Genomic DNA, 18781 nt, shown 5'->3' with positions numbered 1-18781 from the left:
AACTGACATGGTCACAAACTGGGGTGGCAGGAAGGCATTTGTGCTGGGCCTACGAGTGATTTCTAACTGGTGTAGGTTTTGCTTTTGACAACTGAAACTCCCGCCTTTTTTTTTGTTTTGGGGCATTTTGATTGAATGGTCACCGATCAGGCCCGAAGCCTTCTCCTGCTCCAGTGAAAGCAGGGAGGGGTGTTCGGGGGTGGTTGGCATGGCTAGGGCAGAACTGGGTTGGCCTGGAAATCTGTGCTCTTGTCAAGGGGAGCTGGAGCCCCGACAGCACACACAGACACACACTTGTTTCATCCGTGCTCTGTCCCACTGGCTTCCCACTCACAGAGGCTGGGAATAAGATGATCCCTTCGAGAAGCAGGGTGAGTCAGGAGGCCAAGAGAATATAGGGCATTTATCTGCGTGATCAACTCCTCTCATCTCTGAGTGGCCCAGAACTGGCAAGGCGCCCACAGAGGTGCTGGGTCCCCATCACCCTGCCCACCCTCTGCTGAGGCTCCGGGCAACTCCTCTCAGCAGCTGGGACCAAGCAAGGGCTCAGTGAAAACTGGATGAGGGACTGAATGAATCCATCGTCAGTTGAGTAGGTGCCTCAGACCCGAAATTCCTGGCTTAGAGTCTGGAGCTTGCCAAGAGGTAACTGGTGGTGTTCAAAGTTACCCATTCTTGCCCTGAGCCTCGTGTTAGCAGACTCTAGGTCTACTTCCTGGCACTATAATTTTGGGGGTGGGGAGCACAACTTCTGTGGGTGAAGAAATTGTTCTCCACATGGGGGTCTCTTTTTTCTTTTACCATATTCACTCCATCTCAGACGCCTTGAACATACAAGATGGACAGTATCAACAGCATCTTGAAAGGATTTTCTTTTCTTTTCTTTTTTTTTTTAAAGAAAAACCAAAATAAGGTTCTATAGCCAAAGTGTAATTACAGGATTGGGAGGAACCAGTCCAGAGACTGAAACCTCTGACTCATAATTGCTCCATTAAAAATGGTGAAACCGTTTGCCCTGGCAGAGTGACAGGGTTAGACTCTCACTCAAGCTCGCCCCACCTACAGGCCTTCCTGGGGCTGGTACTGAGGCCTGGCCAAACCACAGAACAGTCACAAGGGGCGACTGTCTCCCAAGAGCGGTGTGATGTCAGAGGAGGAGCGGGAGGCCCCCACCACTCTCAGGGGCACATCAGACTCCTGGCCCTATCACGACAGAGGAGGGGCTTTGTACGTGCGTGTGTGTCGGGAAGATGGGAGGTAATGGAGTGCCATCGGAAGCCGTGCACTAAGTCTTCCAGAGAGGACTGGCATCCCAGCTCTGAACTGAGCTTCCAGAGAAGATAGCAAGAGCTGTTTTTATGACTGGGCGGGGCAGGAGGCTTCCCCTAATCTAACTGTACAAATGACTCACATTTACTGAACGCTTACAGCTTGCCAGAAATTGTTCTGAGAGCCCTACACGTTACAGGTGAGACTCCCAAAGCTGAAGCAATCTGCCGGTGGTTACACTGCTGGGGGGTGTCAGAGCTGGGCCCATAAGTCTCCCGACCAACCCCGAGTCTGGCCACCATGCCCTTCCGGCTCTGGTTCCCGCTCTGCTGGGACCCCGGTGAGGTATCTTACTTAGTTTCTCTCATTCGAGCCACTCTAAGGAAGACACAGAACCAAGTGCAGCCCCGGAAGCTCTTGGCCAATCCCATGGGCCACAAGCACCAGAGGCCTCACGACAGGCTGCAGGGTGAGTCATGGGAGAGGGAGGGCCAGTCAGGTGACCCAAAGAGAATCAGAGCTATGCTGAGGTGGCCTGGTTACCTTGACATTCCTGTGATTCTGCCAAGGTAAAAAGTAACCCGAGGAGTTTGCCTTATATGGGCACAATGACAGATTTCAACACAACGTGTTAACTGACCCTGCATCAAATCTGTCCCCAGATTGCAAAGGAGAGGCCTGATAATGCTCTGAAGGTATAGAAATAACAATTTATGACACGCTAGCACACTCAGAAAACAAAGGTGCAGCCCAACTGCCATTGTGGGGCTCTTCAAGACATGGGGGGAGACTGGTGGCCCCCAGGCCAAGTGGCTCTATCCCTCTCCTCCTCCCATGTGGCAGGGAAGAGTGGGCTTAGGCCCCTCCCTCCATTCACAGGGCCTGGTCCAGGGCAGGGTCTGGATCAAGGCAGAGCCTGGAGGAAATCGATTTCAGGCTGGAGCAGAACAGCCAGTCCTCTATGGGTTCAGAGAGGCCCAACCACCTGCTTTCTCCCAGAGGAGTCCAAAAAGGAGAGACAGGAGCTGCACAGGGAGCCACAGCCTTTCAGGTCCGTGGGGAAAAAAGTGGCAAGGTCTCAGTGCCTTGACACTGTGTGAGAACCAAAGGAGGTGACCAGGCCTCCCCGGGTTCCAGAGTCATCCCAGCCTGGGCCCCAAAATGCTGGCATCAGACACCTCCCTCCTGGGCAGACCCCTGCCCCACCAGAGGAAGACAATGCTCTGAGCTCCTCCCAAACTTCAATCATCCATTCTAATTTTCAAAAGTACTGGGTGTCTACTACACACCACCTACTACTCTGAGCACTGGGATTAAACAGACAAACATCCCTGGTCTCACGAACCTTCGGTTGTAGCAGAGGAGATGACAAGCAGAAGAGAAGACAGGAGACGAGAGCACAACACAACAGGGCAATGTGGCAGGAGTAACCAGTGGAGGGGGCAGCTGAGGCGGGGATCAAGTTCAGACAGTCTGGGAAGACCTCTCTGTAGAAGTGGCAAATAAGCCTGAACAAATAAGGAGCCACTGTGGGCCACCTTCTTCAGAGACACACAGGCCCGAGGGTGAACCATGATGGACCCCACAAAGCGACACTCCCAGGCCAACAAGGGTGGACAACGGGAAGTCACACCAAGGAGTGCTTATCAAACAGCACTCCCAAAAGCACTCTGCCTTGAGAGGTGCCAGGGCTGAGGGCAGGTGCCTCCTATTCAAATTTACACTCAGCAGAGCTCTTTTCATCTGCTTTATAAAATGGCAGATATGCATGGGACTCAACTTGAAACAGCTGTGCTGCTGAAAAATACCGCCATGTTAGATCTCAATCCTCCACGTGGAATCTGTTGCAAAGGGCTGTGGCCGTGCCACAGCAGCCCCCATGTCCCCCCAGATGGAGGGGAAGACCGGGCTCTGTCCGCCAAGCTCTGGAAGGGGAAAGGGGAGTTTCTGGTACCACTGACGTGAATCCCCTCCCCTCCCTTCCCCTGCTAAAGCCTTTGATCCTCTGGCTCCGTGGGTGGCGGGCGGCTGGAGGAAGGCAGACAGCACATGTGCTGCCATTCCAGTCTGAGACGGTGGAGGCCTGCTCCCTTCTGTAAGGTGGAGCCACAAACAAAGGGAAGATAAGAAGGCCTGTATCCCAGAGTTCCCCTGGTGTCTGGCCTGGTGCCCAAAGATAGAACTTGACAGGGAGAACGAGAGAAAGGCAGCCTGAATCCAGCAGAGAAAGTAGGTGGCCGTTTTCCTTGGTGGAAGTGAACCATTGCCATGAGTTCCAACTCCCACAGCATCCTGTCCCCTCGGACAAGAAAACAGAAGAGGAAGAACTACAGACAGAGAGAAAGGAAAATGCTCAGTTCATGTCACTAAGCATCTACTAAGGTGAAAGTGGCCTTCAGGTAGCTTCCCCACCTCCTGCAGTTGTGGGGTGGGAGCTGAGAGTTAAGACAAAGAGAATCACAAGCAAGGATCTAGGGAGAGCTGCAGAAGCTGCCAGTGCTAGCCAGAAGGAGGGCATGGTCTGGTCAGAGAGGGACACCGCAGGGCAGGCAGTGTGATTCGAGGACAGCAGAGGTCAGGTGACACCTGATCTAGGCTGTGAAAGAGGAGCACGATTCTGATAGGTGATGACCTGGGAAGAAGGTCACTCCACGTAGTGGGAACATCAAGGGCAAAAAACACCAACATGCAGACATCTGGGAACCCCCAAGAAGCAGCAGGAGGTGGGGTCCAAAAGTAGAGGGAGGCTGAAGAACTCTGAGTTGTTCTTTGGGCTGTGAGAGGCAGGTTTCTCTGTGACCTGATTACATGTGAGTCTCAGAAAGATAACGCTCAGGGGGCTAACGAGAGGAGGCAGGGGAATGGGGTGAAGCCAAACCCCAGGGACAATGAGGGAGGCTGACGTCAGAGCACTTCCTGGGTGCCAGACATGGTCCAAAGGGCACAGGAGCATGAATTTGCTGAGGTCTCACCACAGCCCCAGGATGCACGCACTATCCTCACAGAGTGGTTATGCCATTTCCCCGAAGTCACACAGCGCATGGCGGCACTGCGGCCGCACCCAGACTGATGAGAATCTGTGCCTGAAAGCACCCTGTGTGTGGCCCTGAGCTAGGACAGCAGGAGCAGTGAACGGAAGAAGGAAGGGGAGGGTTCGGAGAGATATGCGAGAGAAAGAAATCGGTACAACTGGGCTGCCGCTACATGGTTCAAAGTCAAAAGAGGACTCCCAGACTTCTGAACCGGATGACCCACGGGCAGGGCAACGTCCAGGCTGGGCAGCAAGGACTCAGCGCGGTCTGGGATATGCCGAATGCGATGCATGTGCCTCGCAACAGGCTGCCAATGCAGAACCTGAGTCTACAACTTGGCGAAAGGGTCACCTGTTCCCTCGGTCGGTCACTCAAACATCTCCCCAGCTTCTCCTGTGGCTGGGCATGGTGCTGGGGCCTGGCATTTGGGGAGAGGTTAAGGCCAGGTTCCTCCACGGAAGAGTCTAACAGGGGACAGTGACAGGCGAGCAAACAATCCCACAGGAGAGTGACAAGTGAGGTGGGGCTGGAGACTCAGGAGTCGTGCATGGAGAGGTGAGACCAGAGGCCAGGGAGCAGGGTGGATAAAATCCTCCAGGGGAAAGGACACTGGGAAATGCCCACACTTCAGAGGCCGGCAGAGGGAATGGAGCCAGAAACAGGAAGGACAGGGAAAAGTCAGAGAAGCAGAAAGAAGGGGAAGACAGGCTCTTCTTCGGACAGGTCAGAAGTGTAACACGGCGTGGTTATATAGAAAACATAGATCTGGGGCACCTGGGTGGCTCAGTGGGTTAAAGCCTCTGCCTTCAGCTCAGGTCATGATCCCAGGGTCCTGGGATCGAGCCCCGCATCAGGCTCTCTGCTCGGCAGGGAGCCTGCTTCCTCCTCTCTCTCTGCCTACTTGTGATCTCTGTCTGTCAAATAAATAAATAAAATCTTTAAAAAAAATAGATCTGTATCAGCTAAACATACAAACACATTTACAGGTGATGCCTGTGGTTGCCTTTAAAATACTCTAAAGGCAGGTGGGGTGTTGGATGACACTGCGAACAAGTTTGGCAAAGTGATATTTGCTCCTGCCGGGTGATGGGTATGCTCAGATTCTGTCTCTGCTTGCAAACGTTCCTCTGTGTGTGTGTGCTCTGAAGGATCGTGCACCACAAAGGCGTTGAGAAAGGAGGGCAGGCACCAGTACCCCAATCCCCAGCCCTTAACACAGTGCCTGGCACATGGGAGGTGCCAAATTCGTCCTGCCCGGGCGGTGCTGCCCTGGGGGTGGAGAGGAGCCCGTCTCTAGAGATCGTTGAGAGAACAGACTCGGGGCTTTGTGGGGGCCCAGAAGTACACGGTAACTGAGGACACAGACTCAGCGAGCAAAGCTTACACATTTTTAAAATCACCAAGGCCAATATCCAAGCCTGTTTCTTTTTCCCAGGATAGGACCCGGCATGCGAGCCACCCGGCACCATTCCATCTTCCTGCGAGAGGGACACACAGAGTCCATTGCTCTAGCTTTGGTTTCCCACCAAGTTCCCTGGGTTCCCCTCCTCTCATTACCCAGCAAAGGCCGCTGGCAAATGGGCCCTTGTCAGAGGCATATCAGAGCACACCTCACTATCGTCAAACGAACAATCTCTTTCTCACTTCTCTCCTCTCCTGCAGAACAAAGTTGCATTTAGAAGGAAAAACAGTCTCAGGTTTTGTGTCCCGAATGGAGAGAAGGTCCCAGGGGCGCAAACTCGGAACACAGAGTGGCTGATCCCCCCAGCATTGCTGTCGTGGACAGTGAGGGAGGTGTGGAGGGATGGGGCAGACAAAGCCCAAGGCCAGGCCTGACAGCAGACACAGGGCAGCCTGTGGTTCTGGGTCCCAGGGCCGGGAGAGCGAAGAGCAGCTATCGAATTCTCCTCATCCACACCATGTAGCCTATCTTTCTCTAGATTTTCCGTGGTTCGGGCTTCTCTGCCAATGCCCCATAAATAACAATGGTCACCGAAGATAGCCCGGGTGGCACTTCCTCTCCCAGTCCTGCACTGCTCCAGGCGTGGCTCGGGCTGTGGAGACAAGTGGTCTGCCCCAGACCACAGTACAATACTGAGCGGGGTTTCAGGAAGGTGGCTGGCCTGTTAAACCACGGGTCTAAGTTTTGATATTTTCAACTATCCCTAAAAACAAAACACCTACCTACCACATGAGCTAATTAGACTTATAGGTAGCAATTTCTATATAAAAAGAAAGAGTTTAAAAAAAGAAAGAATAAAAAAGACAGGTCTCCCTGCATTTAGCCACCTTTATCATTTCAAGGGCAGGGGCCTTCCTCTTGTCATGGTCACCATTGTGTCCCTGCCGCCTAGACCCGTGCCCGGCACACAACGTGTGGACATCTAGCTTGCTAAATATTTGCACAGAAGAGGATTCTGTCCTAACGATGATCTCCCTCCTTTCTCCACTCGAAAAGCACCCTATTTGTGCCCCATCACTACAGGCACTGATGCACAGTTCTGTGGGGACAGCTGGCTACCGTCCTGGGGCTGGTAGCGACCCAGGGAAGAACTTCTTATGACCTTCCAGAGCACACAGCCTAGCAGAGGGCCAGCTTCTAGATGAGATTCAAGCCGACCTGCAGAGATGGCCTTGGGAATGACAGTGCTCTCCTTCTCAGAGGAGGGCTGCGGGCACTCAGTCTCTACCCCTGATACCAAGCAGAGCCACTGTCCCTTGGGAACACTCAAATGAGTGATGGATAGAGAGGTGGCACGTCCATTTTACCTGCCTGACTGGCTGGCTACTTCCACCTTAATTCAATAAATGTTCATTTACTGAGCACCTGTATCTCCAGACACTCTCCCCCATGCTAAGGACACAGCAGTGTCTACCCTCCGGCCTTCATAGTGCCATTGCGAGCAGAAGAGAGAGCAAAGGATGGTTCCAGTTAAAAGAAGAAGAGGTGACAGACATGTCCCTAAGAGAGGGACTGAACTTCAGGCTGCGTAAGTTGGGCACGACTTCCCTACAAATAGGAGTACAAACTTAAGAATGAGCAGGAGCTGGGGTTGCTGGGGATTTGGAGGGGCAAAGAGGAATCCTCGAGTGGGAACGGGCATGGAGCAGAGAAGCAGCTGGTGTGCCTGGAGCATGGTGAAAGGACCGGAAGGGGAGGGGAGATCCAGCACAGCCCAGGGGACTTCCAGCTTTGATCCCAATGGCAAGGGATACTGATCAAGATTTCAAGCAGGATATTCCCTGGCTCCCAAGCAGAGAGTGGATGGGAGAGGCATATCAGAGGCATATCAGAGCACACCTCACTATCGTCAAACGAACAATCTCTTTCTCACTTCTCTCCTCTCCTGCAGAACAAAGTTGCATTTAGAAGGAAAAACAGTCTCAGGTTTTGTGTCCCGAATGGAGAGAAGGTCCCAGGGGCGCAAACTCGGAACACAGAGTGGCTGATCCCCCCAACCCTGGGGTTGTTGCTCCAACTTCGGCTTGGGTACCGGGCCACATGGGTGCCGCAGGAGCAGGGGCACCTGGTTATGCTCCTGCAAGGGGACAATGAGGATGCTTCAGGAGAGCCAGGCAGACCTTGGGGCTTCCGGAGATGAAAAGCTACAGCTCAGGCCTTTCCGGGCCTGTCCATAGTAAAGAGCAGAAGGGCTGCCTGTTTACCTTCCACATCCGGCCACCAATGCTGGGGGTGGGGGGAGGCTTCCCAAAGGGAAGGCCCCATGCCGTGTCCTGCAGGACACAGAATGACCCATCTAGCTTCCTCACAGGCTCTGGGGGGCCCAACGGCCTCCCTCAGCAAAGTATGCAGCCCCCTCGCAGGACCCGACTGTACAAAGTGCTCACTCTCTCCTGCTCGGCTCTCTCCCCACCAGCAATACTGAGTCTGTCTCTGAACCAGAGAGGCTCCATCCATCACCCTGGGTCTGAGATAATCAGGGTGAGTAATAGATTGCTGCCTCTTTCGAGGAATCTCACTTCCAAGACCCCTTCAATGCTTACTGCTGACATATCTAGCTGCTGAACTTGCTAGAACTCAAGGTCAATCTTCAAAGAGCAGCTGGCTTCAGACGGATCCAAGACAGTGCTCTCGCCTGTGGTTTCCTAGTTGAAGAACAGTGCCCGACCTCACCCCCGCCACCGACTGCCCTTACTGGGACTCCACACCCACAGAACGAGACCTAAGAAGACCCCATCCCAACCCCCACCCTGACAGAGTAGTAATTAAAACAGCCGCCACGTACCAACCTCTACAACACGCCACACAAGCCCCACACATCACGTCACTGGACCCTGACAACCCAGAGGCAGACACAGTATTGGCCCCATTCTGCAGACGAGGAAGCCACCGCTTCCCTCCCCAGAGTGCCTTGGGCAGTAAGTATAGGGTGAGGATCAGCAGGAGAGCCCCCCCAGCTTCATGGCCTATGTTCAAGCCTGCAGCCTCCAAAGCAAGAGATGACTCGAGAACACACGTCCCGCTTCAGCCTCTCCGTGGCCCCAGCGTGTACCTCAGGAGCCCACGTGTCCAGACCCTGCTCTCGCTCTGCTACAAGGCCTCTCGGCTGCGTGACGGAAGAGTAGGGCCCATCCAGCTGACCTTTCATCAGGAAAGCCCATGGTGCACACGACTGCGAGATGGACTTGAGCCCAAGGTGGCGGGAGGCCTCACCATCAGCCACTGTCAGCCATAAGCAACATGGCCTACAGCATTCACAAAGATCCTTTCTCTTGAGCCTTATTTCTAGGCTTATTAAACAACAACAAAGTTGAGAAGGCAACACCCAAGCCGGGTTGGCTATATAGCCTCCCCGTGTGCTTTTCAGACCAGGATTAATTCTTTGGCTGCTTTTAGACCTTCAATTTCAAAAACATCTAGTTTGTGCTTGTCTGCAAAGGAATGTAGCTGGGCACCTCCCACCAGCAACACAGAAAATAACTCCCACTGCCATCACCTGGTTTGGCCGGAGAGCTAAGTCAAGTCTCCAACACCACCACACTGTTTTCCACAGGTTTCCCCAGACATGCTGCTCAGTCAAATGCTTGTTTCCAATCTCAGACCTGGAGGTGAAGGGGACATGCCCACACACTGGCAGAACTCTAGGCTACTGAAGCAGGGGCATCACCAACTCTGTCCTCTCTCCATACCCCATGCCCCAGGACCCAAATCGTATGGGTTCTGATGCCATCAAATGCCTGAAGTCCATGAAGGATCACCCTGAGTCCTTAAGTCTTAGGACCAGTCCTATGAAGTCACAGAAGAGAGAACTAATTGCTCAGCCCTGACATGGGAGAAATAATCAGAAAGAGAAGACTATGGTTTGGGGGCACCTGGGTGGCTCAGGCGGTTAAGCATTTGCCTAAGTCTCATGTCATAGTCATAAGTTGCTCAGGGTCCTGAGATCCAGCCCCACATGGCGCTCTCTGCTCAGCCGGGAGCCTGCTTGTCCCTCTCCCTCTGCCTGCCCACAACCTACCACTTGTATGCATGCGCTCTCTCTCTCTCCCACTGCCAAATAAAATCTTTAAACAAAAAAAAGTACAGTTTGATTCTTGGTTCTGTTGTTTATGGCGGAGTGTCCTTGGGTAAGTCATATAAATCTGTGAGTTTCAGTTTCCTCATCTGTAAGGTGGGAATAAAAATACAAGGCTCAGGGGCGCCTGGGTGGCTCAGTGGGTTAAAGCCTCTGCCTTCGGCTCAGGTCATGATCCCAGGGTCCTGGGATCAAGCCTCACAACTGGGCTCTCTGTTTGGCAGGGAGCCTACTTCCCTTCCTTTCTCTCTGCCTGCCTGCCTCTCTGCCTAGTTGTGATCTCTGTCTGTCAAATAAATAAATAAAATCTTCAAAGAAAACAAAAAAAATACAAGGCTCAAGCCCTATGTTTATTACAGCATTACCCATAATTGCCAAGATATGGAAACAACCCAAGTATTCATCCATAGATGAACAAATAAAGAAGATACAGTGTATTTACACACACACACACACACACACACACACACACAAAACAGACTACTCAGCCATAAAAAAGAATAAGATCTTATCATTTGTGGTAACATGGAAGGACCAAGAAGGGCTAACGCTAAGTGAAGTAACTCAGACTGAAAAAGACAAAGGCCTATTTATAATGAAATCTAAAAGACAAAACAAATGAATAAACAGCAGAAAACAGACCCACAGATACAGAGAACTGATGGTTGCCAGAGGGGAGGGGGTAGGAGGATGGGCAAAATGGATGAAGGGAGTGGGACATACAGGCTTCCAGTTCCAGAATGAGTAAGTCATGCGGAGAAAAGGTACAGCACAGGGAACAGAACAAACGGTACTGTAAGTGTTGTATGGGGACAGAAGGGAACTACACTTGGGGTGAGCACAGGACAACATACAGACTTGTCCATCACCAGTGCCGGACATCTGAAACTAACGGAATATTATGTGTCAACTACACAACAACTAAAAAACACAAACAAGGGGTTCCTGGGTGGCTCAGTCCATTGAGCACCTGACTCTTGGTTTCGGCACAGGTCACGATCTCGGGGTGGTGAGATCAAGCCCCTTGAGCATGGATCACTGGGCTCCACAGTCAGCGGAGAGTCTGCCTGTCCCTCTCTCCCCGCTTTAGCCTCTTCTCCCACCCCACCCCCACTTGTGCATGCGTGTGTGAATGCTCATGTGCACACACACTTTCTCTCAAGTACATAACTAAAATCTGAACAAAACACAAAGGAACTCTGGCTGGCTCAATGGGAAGAACACGTAACTCCTGATCTCAGGGTTGTGAACTCGAGCCCCATGTTGGGTACAGAGATTACTTAAAAATAAAATCCAAAAAAAAAAAAAAAAAAAAAGAACAAAACCCCACACAAACAACGAACGCACAAGGCTGATGTGACACTATGCTAAGGAACAGATGGAAGCAAAGTGCCATGAGCCTTAGGAGCCGCCAATGGATCCATCCCAGCATCAAAAAAGGACATGCTTCCACAGTGCTGCACCGGGCCAGGAGCCCTATGAGGGCAGTGCTGGCTCCTGCTCACCCTCCAGGTCTCCCTTCCCTGTCCCCACATCCCCTAATGGCTCTTACTCAAAAGGCCTCTGCTCTTTTTCTTCGTAAGAGTGATCACATTTTGGAAGACTCTAAGTATCTGGGACTTCTGCTGTTGAAGCTATCCCCCCGGCACTGGGCTGTAAGCTCCACGAGGACAGGAAGGAATAGTTCATTCTACCCAGCACCCTGTTGATGGCCCATACTGGACAAATGCTCCATGAACGGTGAACAGGTGGAGCCACCCCATCTCCTCCATCAACCATGCTGGGATCCGTTATCTAAAACTGGTGAGAAGGCTTCACCTTCCCTTCTTCATCAGTGAGTTGCTCTGCCTCTCTCTTCTCTGTAATTCTTTTCCCTCCTCCTCCATTCATCCCAAACCCACTAAAACAGACACCCTTGCACAGTCCAGAGGGCTGGCAGCCGGGCCCACCTAGGGAAACTCCTGCTGCTTTAGTCTCTATCCTGATGAACCTTGGCTTGACAATCTGTGGAGAGCTGGAATGTTCTCGTCTTCTCCACTGCGGCGCAGTGTAAGCGCCCTGCTGGAAGGCTATGCCAGGCTGGCCAGGGTGATGGAGTCCCCTCCACCCAGCTGTTTTTCTGCGTGGAAAGCGCTTCCCCTCAGAGTGAGTTTCCATCCACGGAGAGGCAGTGAGCAATGCAAAGCATTACAACCATTTTTCCTCCAGCTATTTCCAGGCACACAAATAACATCTAAGGACTCAAGGCCAGCTTGAGAAAACAATTGAGCCAGGAAATACTCAAGCCAGTGTGGAGGCAACAGAGCCTAAAAAAGTTAAAGTCGAGGGCAACGGCTTCATGGAGAGTTTCCTGGCTTTTCCCAGACAGACGAGTCCAAATGCAAAGTTCAATAAGGATCTGTTTCTGTGGGACCATTCATACAATTAACAGGGGCCTCAGAGCTTAGGAAAAAAATCATACGAATTTTTCAGGGGTAAATGTCAAAAATTTTTTCAAGTCAACAAATCTGTTGCACACCAAGTACAGCCCATTTTTCTGCATCCATCAGCCCTCATCTGTAATGAGTGCAGTGCTGTGGCTTTTGGGTCTACAAAGACCTCAGAATTGGTCTTTTTCAAAATCCGGATGGCCAAAATCTTCAAGAAGTCCAATGGAAGCAATCACTCCTAAATGAGTATTTCTGTACATTTCCCACTTGGGTGCAAATCTGGGTCTGGCAGGCAATGCTGAGCCCTGGCACTGGTCACCAGGTTACTGTGTGCGCAGAAGGGCTGCCTTTGTGTAAGTGTGGTTTGGGGCCTTCCGAAACAAAAACAACCAAAAAAAGAACCTTTCTGCTATTTTTGTTCACAGAAACACGGAGCTAGATCCTAAAAACATGGCCACGGTGAGAGGCACTTTGAGGAGCCAACTATTAATTATCTACGGTAATGGAGGGGAGCGCAGGGAAGGGTCCCAAAGGTGGAAAACCTCAGATAAGGCAACCCTCTTTCACTGCCATTCATTCCAACCACCTTTTATCAGAGCTGTCAACAAGGAGCAAAAGAAAATGGATTTTCTCCTTCCCAGTAAGAGGATTAAGCAGTAGAAATCCAGTCAAGAGGAAAGAAGGAACTTTTGAGGGAGAGGCAGAGAGGATCAAGAGGATGCAAATGCCCAAGGTCAGAGGTCACAAATGCCTGGCTCTTGGGTCCAAAAGGGCCCCATTTTGTATGGCTTGCAGGTTGTTTTAAGTTGAATTAATTGTCTCATAAAACTCCATTCCAAATTCGTGGGTAACAAAGTCCCAGACCCTCATTCCCACCTGGCCACAACCAGATGAAGCTAAGTAGTGGCTGCCTCACCCCTACCCAGACTACGTCACTGGCTTTTGTCACCTGCCCTAGGATAAGCCAGGACCACAGGCCCTCAGCTGCAGAGGAAAACCAGAAGCAATCACATCCATTCCCCTCACAATGGCCCAAATGACAGGACCACCCACCCAGAGTGACAAGCTACATGCTAGGGCAAAGCCACCCCCCACTCTGCTTCCAGCTGCCTTTGGCCTCTTCCCACAGACCCAGAGACAACCAGAAATCCCGGGTGGGAGTGGAAACATTGGATTCCCTTGGTGGCAGGAACCTCGGAGCCATTCTTTCCAGGCATTCCAGCCAAATGGCGAGGCTGGGAGGCTGGGACGGGGCACAGGTACGGTCAGGAAAATTTTAGAAACAGGATACAGATACACTGGCTCTGTGGGGCCCAGGAGGAATGAGCCCCCCTTGTGCTGCCAGCACTTCCCAACCGGTGCTAAGAGTGAACAGCTATTTCACTAAAAATCAGAAGAGCACTAAAGTTTCCATACATTGAAGATCGAACCTTGAGATTTTTGGCTGGGTTGCAACTGCCTCTCCCTCCTTCCCTCAACTCTTGCTTCCACCTAATTAGCAAGTGAGCTAGCATTCCAAGGGATGATTTCCAAAGTGTTCCCAAAGAACAAAACTCCAGGACTATAACTGGAGGGTGTCAGCCCAGGTCTGTTACCAGCCCACCAGAAAGCCCAGCTAACCTCACCAACTTCCTAAGGCCACACAGGGCTCAGCTTCCTGGCAGTTACCACAAAAATATGGATGGCCCCAGATGCCCAAGGCAGCTCCAGAATCAAGCAGCAGCTCGAACAAACCCAAGGGCAACCATCTTCCAAGGCACTGGCTGTGGTTTTTGCCACCACCCCCAAACACTCTCCACTAGCCCCTCCCCAGCTGACTGACTCAATCAAACACACACACACACACACATACACACACACTCTTTCTAAGTAAAAACAGCAGGCTTATGGATTCTAGACTTTCTCTACCCATCCACTCAAGAACAGACTGAAGAGCCACTGTGGCTTTTCCCACACACAAACACAGTCTAGATGCTACAGGGGGTTGTGGTGGGAGGGAGACACCTGCAGGCTCTGGCTTCTGTGACCAGGAGAGGCAGCCTTGTTGCCCACGTCATTCCCTCCCCAGTGGCATGTCTCCAGCCACGACAGTCCCAGGAAAAGCTGGATCCCACAGTGACCCCTCAGCCTTGGGGAACTCATGAACCCATACAGCAGGAACCAAATGCCCAGGATTCGCCCAGAGGTCAATTTACAAGAGAGAGCAGTGAACCAAAGGCCACATTCACATGTACGCGTCACCGTAACATCCAGTTCACTTCCGTCATTAACTCCACTGACCACCTTCCCCTCCAGAACGTAAGGGCTATGAGGGCAGGAGTGAGGCTGTTTTTCTCTCTTGCGGTATCCACAGTGCTGGGTAAACAGCAGCTCAGCGGAGAGGGGGGACAAAACCCGAATACGATAGATCACAGGATGTGAACCACAGGAAACTTACAGGGCTCTCCCATTTAATCCTCAAACTTCCTTCTAAAGCTGTTAGGGTATTTTTTAAGGAGAAGAAGGGGCAGGGGGCACTTCAAACTGTATCCTGATCCTGCATTAGCATTTCAGAAGTATCATCAAGAGACCGGACTGTGCAAACATGAAAGGAGACATTGCATTATAACGTCCTCCCAGTAAATCACCCGGGGTTTATCTGGAATTCTGTTGAACAGGCACCTCAAAAGACGTAGCTCCCCTTAACCAGGCCTGGATCTTCTTAGGACTGCTTTCTGCCATATAAATAGCAAGCCAGCTTGCATATTTTGCATTAATGTCTTCATGCAGGGCTGGTTTGAGTTTATTTTTGTTGCTTTCATTTTAAGACTGTGTTTATGCCTCTCTGTTAGACTTCCAGCTAGAAGAAAAATGACAAGATGCGAAGCTTGTCCTTTTTTCAGAGATGCTCCAGACGGTTCCTGGAGGCACATGGGAAGATTAACAACGCAGAGGTGCCAACTCACTGGCATTGGGTAGTTTTCCAAAATGGTTTTTGTGGAAGAAACATACAGGAAACTAGTCCTGTGTCTCAGTTTCCACGCTTTGCGACAGAACCTCTCGTTCTTAGAAAAGAAGCCGCAGCCGCGTTTACCTAGTGCTGAACTTAGCACCCTGCCTTGTGGGCCACAAATCCCACGAAAAAGAAAAGCACTGAATGCGGAATGGCTCAGAAAGGCAGCCTCCGAAAAAGGCAGCAGCATTCTGAGGAGCAAAAATAGCAAGAGAGGATTTTTTAAACCTGGAAAAGTTGAATCCAGCTAAGAATATTTCAAAGACCCCCCACTTGTGATTTCCCTCCCGCCCTGCTTTTCAAGTGACCTGCCTCTTCTGGAGACAGCTATACACACACACACACACAGCTATACATACATACATACACACACGTGCACGGGAGCTCCTTTTTTTTTTTTAAAAAAAAGATTTTATTTATTTGTCAGAGACAGAGGGAGAGAGCGAGTGAGCACAGGCAGACAGAGAGGCAGGCAGAGTCAGAGGGAGAAGCAGGCTCCCTGCCGAGCAAGGAGCCCGATGTGGGACTCGATCCCAGGACCCTGGGGTCATGACCCGAGCCGAAGGCAGCTGCCCAACCAACTGAGCCACCCAGGCGTCCCGCGGGAGCTCCTTTTTTAATCCCACCAACCCTCCTCCCCCAAAGCCAGGCTCGAGGTGACAGCTCTGAACAATGACATCACCCCAGGTCTGCCTCTTTGGCAGGGTCACCAATATTGTTTGCAGTGGATTTCCTGTAAAGGTTCTTAGGGCAGGAAACTAATGCTGTGCCTTGAGTCCTCCGCCTGTTTTGAACCATCCTGTCAAGTCGGAACAAAGGCTTTTTGTGTTTTTTCCTTTTAAAAAAACAAAACTTCCCTGCACTTCTAATGAGCACCTTAATTACAGCTCAAGAATTAGATATATTTACGGATGACCTCATGCCTGCTGATAATTAGCAATTTGAAAGACCTGGCACATCTCTAACGTGGGTTTCTTCTCCTTCATCCCCTCCCAGTGGCGGTCAGGTTAATTACTGAGCTTGACCTTCCAAAACAAAGCGGGTCTGGCCTGGTCGTGCCCCATCCCCCAGGGTTCCCAGGCGGAGAGGGGGTTGTTCCTCCTCCTGAGTGGAGAATGGAAACTGCGTCAGAGAGGGCTGATTTGCAGGGGATAATGATGTAGGAGGGGTGACAGGTTTCTGGGGGGCCCCACTCTAAGTGTCGACAAGTTTTAATTAACGCCCGGGCTAATTCAACCCTGGCAGAGTCAAGGGGAAGAAAACTGCTCATCTCAGAGGGAGAAAGTGTTTAGATTCGCAGTGTCCCGGCTGTGATGAGGGGTGCCCCCACCCCCCGCGAGGATTCATCATGTCCATGCATCAGGTTCTCCGGGCCTGAGAATACTTTCAGGAAATGCAGCAGACTCAGGCTGTTACTTTCCATGCCCTTTACTGTGGGAGAGGGGTGTGCAAGGCCAGATTTGGGAAGCGCACAAACCGGGTGGCCCTCCAGCAGGGTCCCGCCTGTACCCCCACCCGTACGTTGTGTCTGTTGTCCCTCCATTGTAACATTTTCCAATTTCCAAATTTGCTGTGGGCCTGCACCCTGTTAGGGGAGAGGCTGGGAGGAGGACATTCTCCTCATTCTTTTGCCTTATTAGGTTATGGATTTGATTGCTTTTGGGGGGGATAGGGGCTAAGTTGAGGAATGGCATCAGGAAGTGACCTCGGGAAGGGGGGGGGGTCAGGAGGAAGGCAGTAAGGAGGATGGAGCCACAGGCGTGAGAAGCACTGCGGAAGGAGCCCTGGAAGGGGCATGGATCCGCTAAGCCGTCTGGAAGGTCCCGTCCCAGGTCAGCCACTGGGCACCGGGCTCCTGCACACCTCTACACCCTGTTTGACAGCATTTCTGCAGAGTTATTTTTGGAGTTATCAGTGAGATGCTCTTCCTCTTTCTACATCATTACCAGCTGAGAGAAAGCAGTGTGACCTGAGGCTGTGGGCTGTTTCTAACTTGAGTGGATAACTTTTTTTTTTGCTTTGAGGGGAAGGGGACAGGGAAAGAAAGGGACCCAGGGAATGAGCCCCTGGGCTGATCCCAAACTTAATTCCAAGCTGTGTTACTCATGAAAAAGCCTCACCAGCACTGCCTGTGGATCATCCAGACACAAAACTGCTCAGGACTCCAACTCAGAAAGTAGCAGCTACCTCCTAAGGAGGCCCAGATGGACTCAGAGGCTGGGGAGAGGTCCTGTCACCTGCAGCTCAAGTGTGAGCTGCCACTTGATAGGGACTTTCGTCTCTGAAGGTGCTGGCTAGGTCTGAGAGTTCAGAGCTCCCAAGGGGAGGATGTTAATGGGCCCATGTTCCAGCTTCCCAGGGAGCTGCACAATTCAGCAGAGCCCTTCAACTCCCTTAAAGAGATGATGGCACAGCAGAGCCCACTGCAGGCTAGTGAGCCGCTGACATCATTCTGAGAAGTTCCATCTACTGAGCACAGCGTGCAAGGGGCTTTACTTGCAGGATATCTCACTGAATGTTGGAGATCAGCCTGTGAAGTAGGACAAGGACCCTTTCCAAAGCAGGACACTGAGGCTTGACCCTTATCACTTGCCCAGGGCCACACGTCCAGGAGGCGGACAGAATGGGTGCAGAACCGAGGTCCATCTCCCTCTAAAGGCTGTGCTCTGACCCTCTTCCCACCACACACCTGCCACTGCCTCCCAGTTCTGTTGCCAGAGCCAAGCTTGGAGACGGAGGTGCAGGAAACACCCTCCCACAGGAGCCACAGCTCCTCACCACCCTCACCGGGGCTGCAGCTGCTGGGGCCGAGAGATGAGTGACACCTGAGCCACCTCCTCTAAGCCATCAGGTAGGCTGGCTGCTATCGGTTAACCCACTAGCCGAGCAGGCAGCTCTTCCCAGAGCCTGGGTTTGCACAAGAAACTTTGTGACCCTGGATATTCTGCATTATCTCCCCCAGAAAGCTCTCCCAGGAGGTGGGTAGAGCAAAGCATTCTCCAGCTAAAACTCATGAGCCCTAGGTTCTCTCCTCAAAGGAAGCCCACTTCCCTAACTTCACAGCCTTTCAGAAGGGGGGGGGGGTGACCGCTTAATGATGGTCAGGCAGACCCTGCCTTGAAGCCATTAACAACTTGGGGAGGAAACAAACAGGCTGTGCTACTGTTGCTATTCTGCAACTCCCTCTCTCACGGGACAAGCAGTGCTAAACACTGGCTGGTTCCAGGTGACCTCTGCCACCTTCACCATCCCCACCAGTCCTTCTGTGGCAAACCTGCTGATCCCGGGCAGTGTCAACCAAGTGAATGAGTTTCAGCCACTACTTTACTTGCATGAGCTGAGCGACATCCCAGCTCTTGAGCAGCGTCTGAAGGGAGGAAAACCCAACCTGAAACCACGTAAGGAAAGAAGCATGGGCCAGGTACCTGAACCTTATCTCACGGTGAAGCCAGAGGGCAATTCAAGTATGTCCATTTTGGAAAACAGTATCAAGGGCATTGCACTATCTGAGTCACACATTTG

The 18781-nt window shown here is 51.7% G+C and overlaps 1 protein-coding gene across 6 annotated transcripts in view; it reads right to left on the bottom strand.

The window, feature by feature from the left end:
* The window catches only part of ACTN4 (actinin alpha 4), a 68802-nt gene that overhangs the window by 36824 nt on the left and 13197 nt on the right, over positions 1–18781 (bottom strand). Inside the window, exon 1 of one of the 6 annotated variants that reach the window (XM_044256559.1) lies at positions 8816–9016. The exons of the other annotated variants lie outside the window; for them this stretch is intronic. Within the exon in view, the coding sequence (XP_044112494.1) occupies positions 8816–8911 (96 nt within the window). The 5' untranslated portion in view covers positions 8912–9016. Of the gene's footprint in view, positions 1–8815; positions 9017–18781 lie in introns of those variants that run through there. 6 annotated transcript variants of the gene reach the window in all.

This window comes from Neovison vison, chromosome 7 (genome assembly GCF_020171115.1).
Source record: "Neovison vison isolate M4711 chromosome 7, ASM_NN_V1, whole genome shotgun sequence".
NCBI classification, from domain to species: Eukaryota; Metazoa; Chordata; class Mammalia; order Carnivora; family Mustelidae; genus Neogale; species Neogale vison.
The sequence above is the reverse complement of the archived record's forward strand: the minus strand, read 5'-3'. Positions and strand labels throughout refer to the sequence as shown.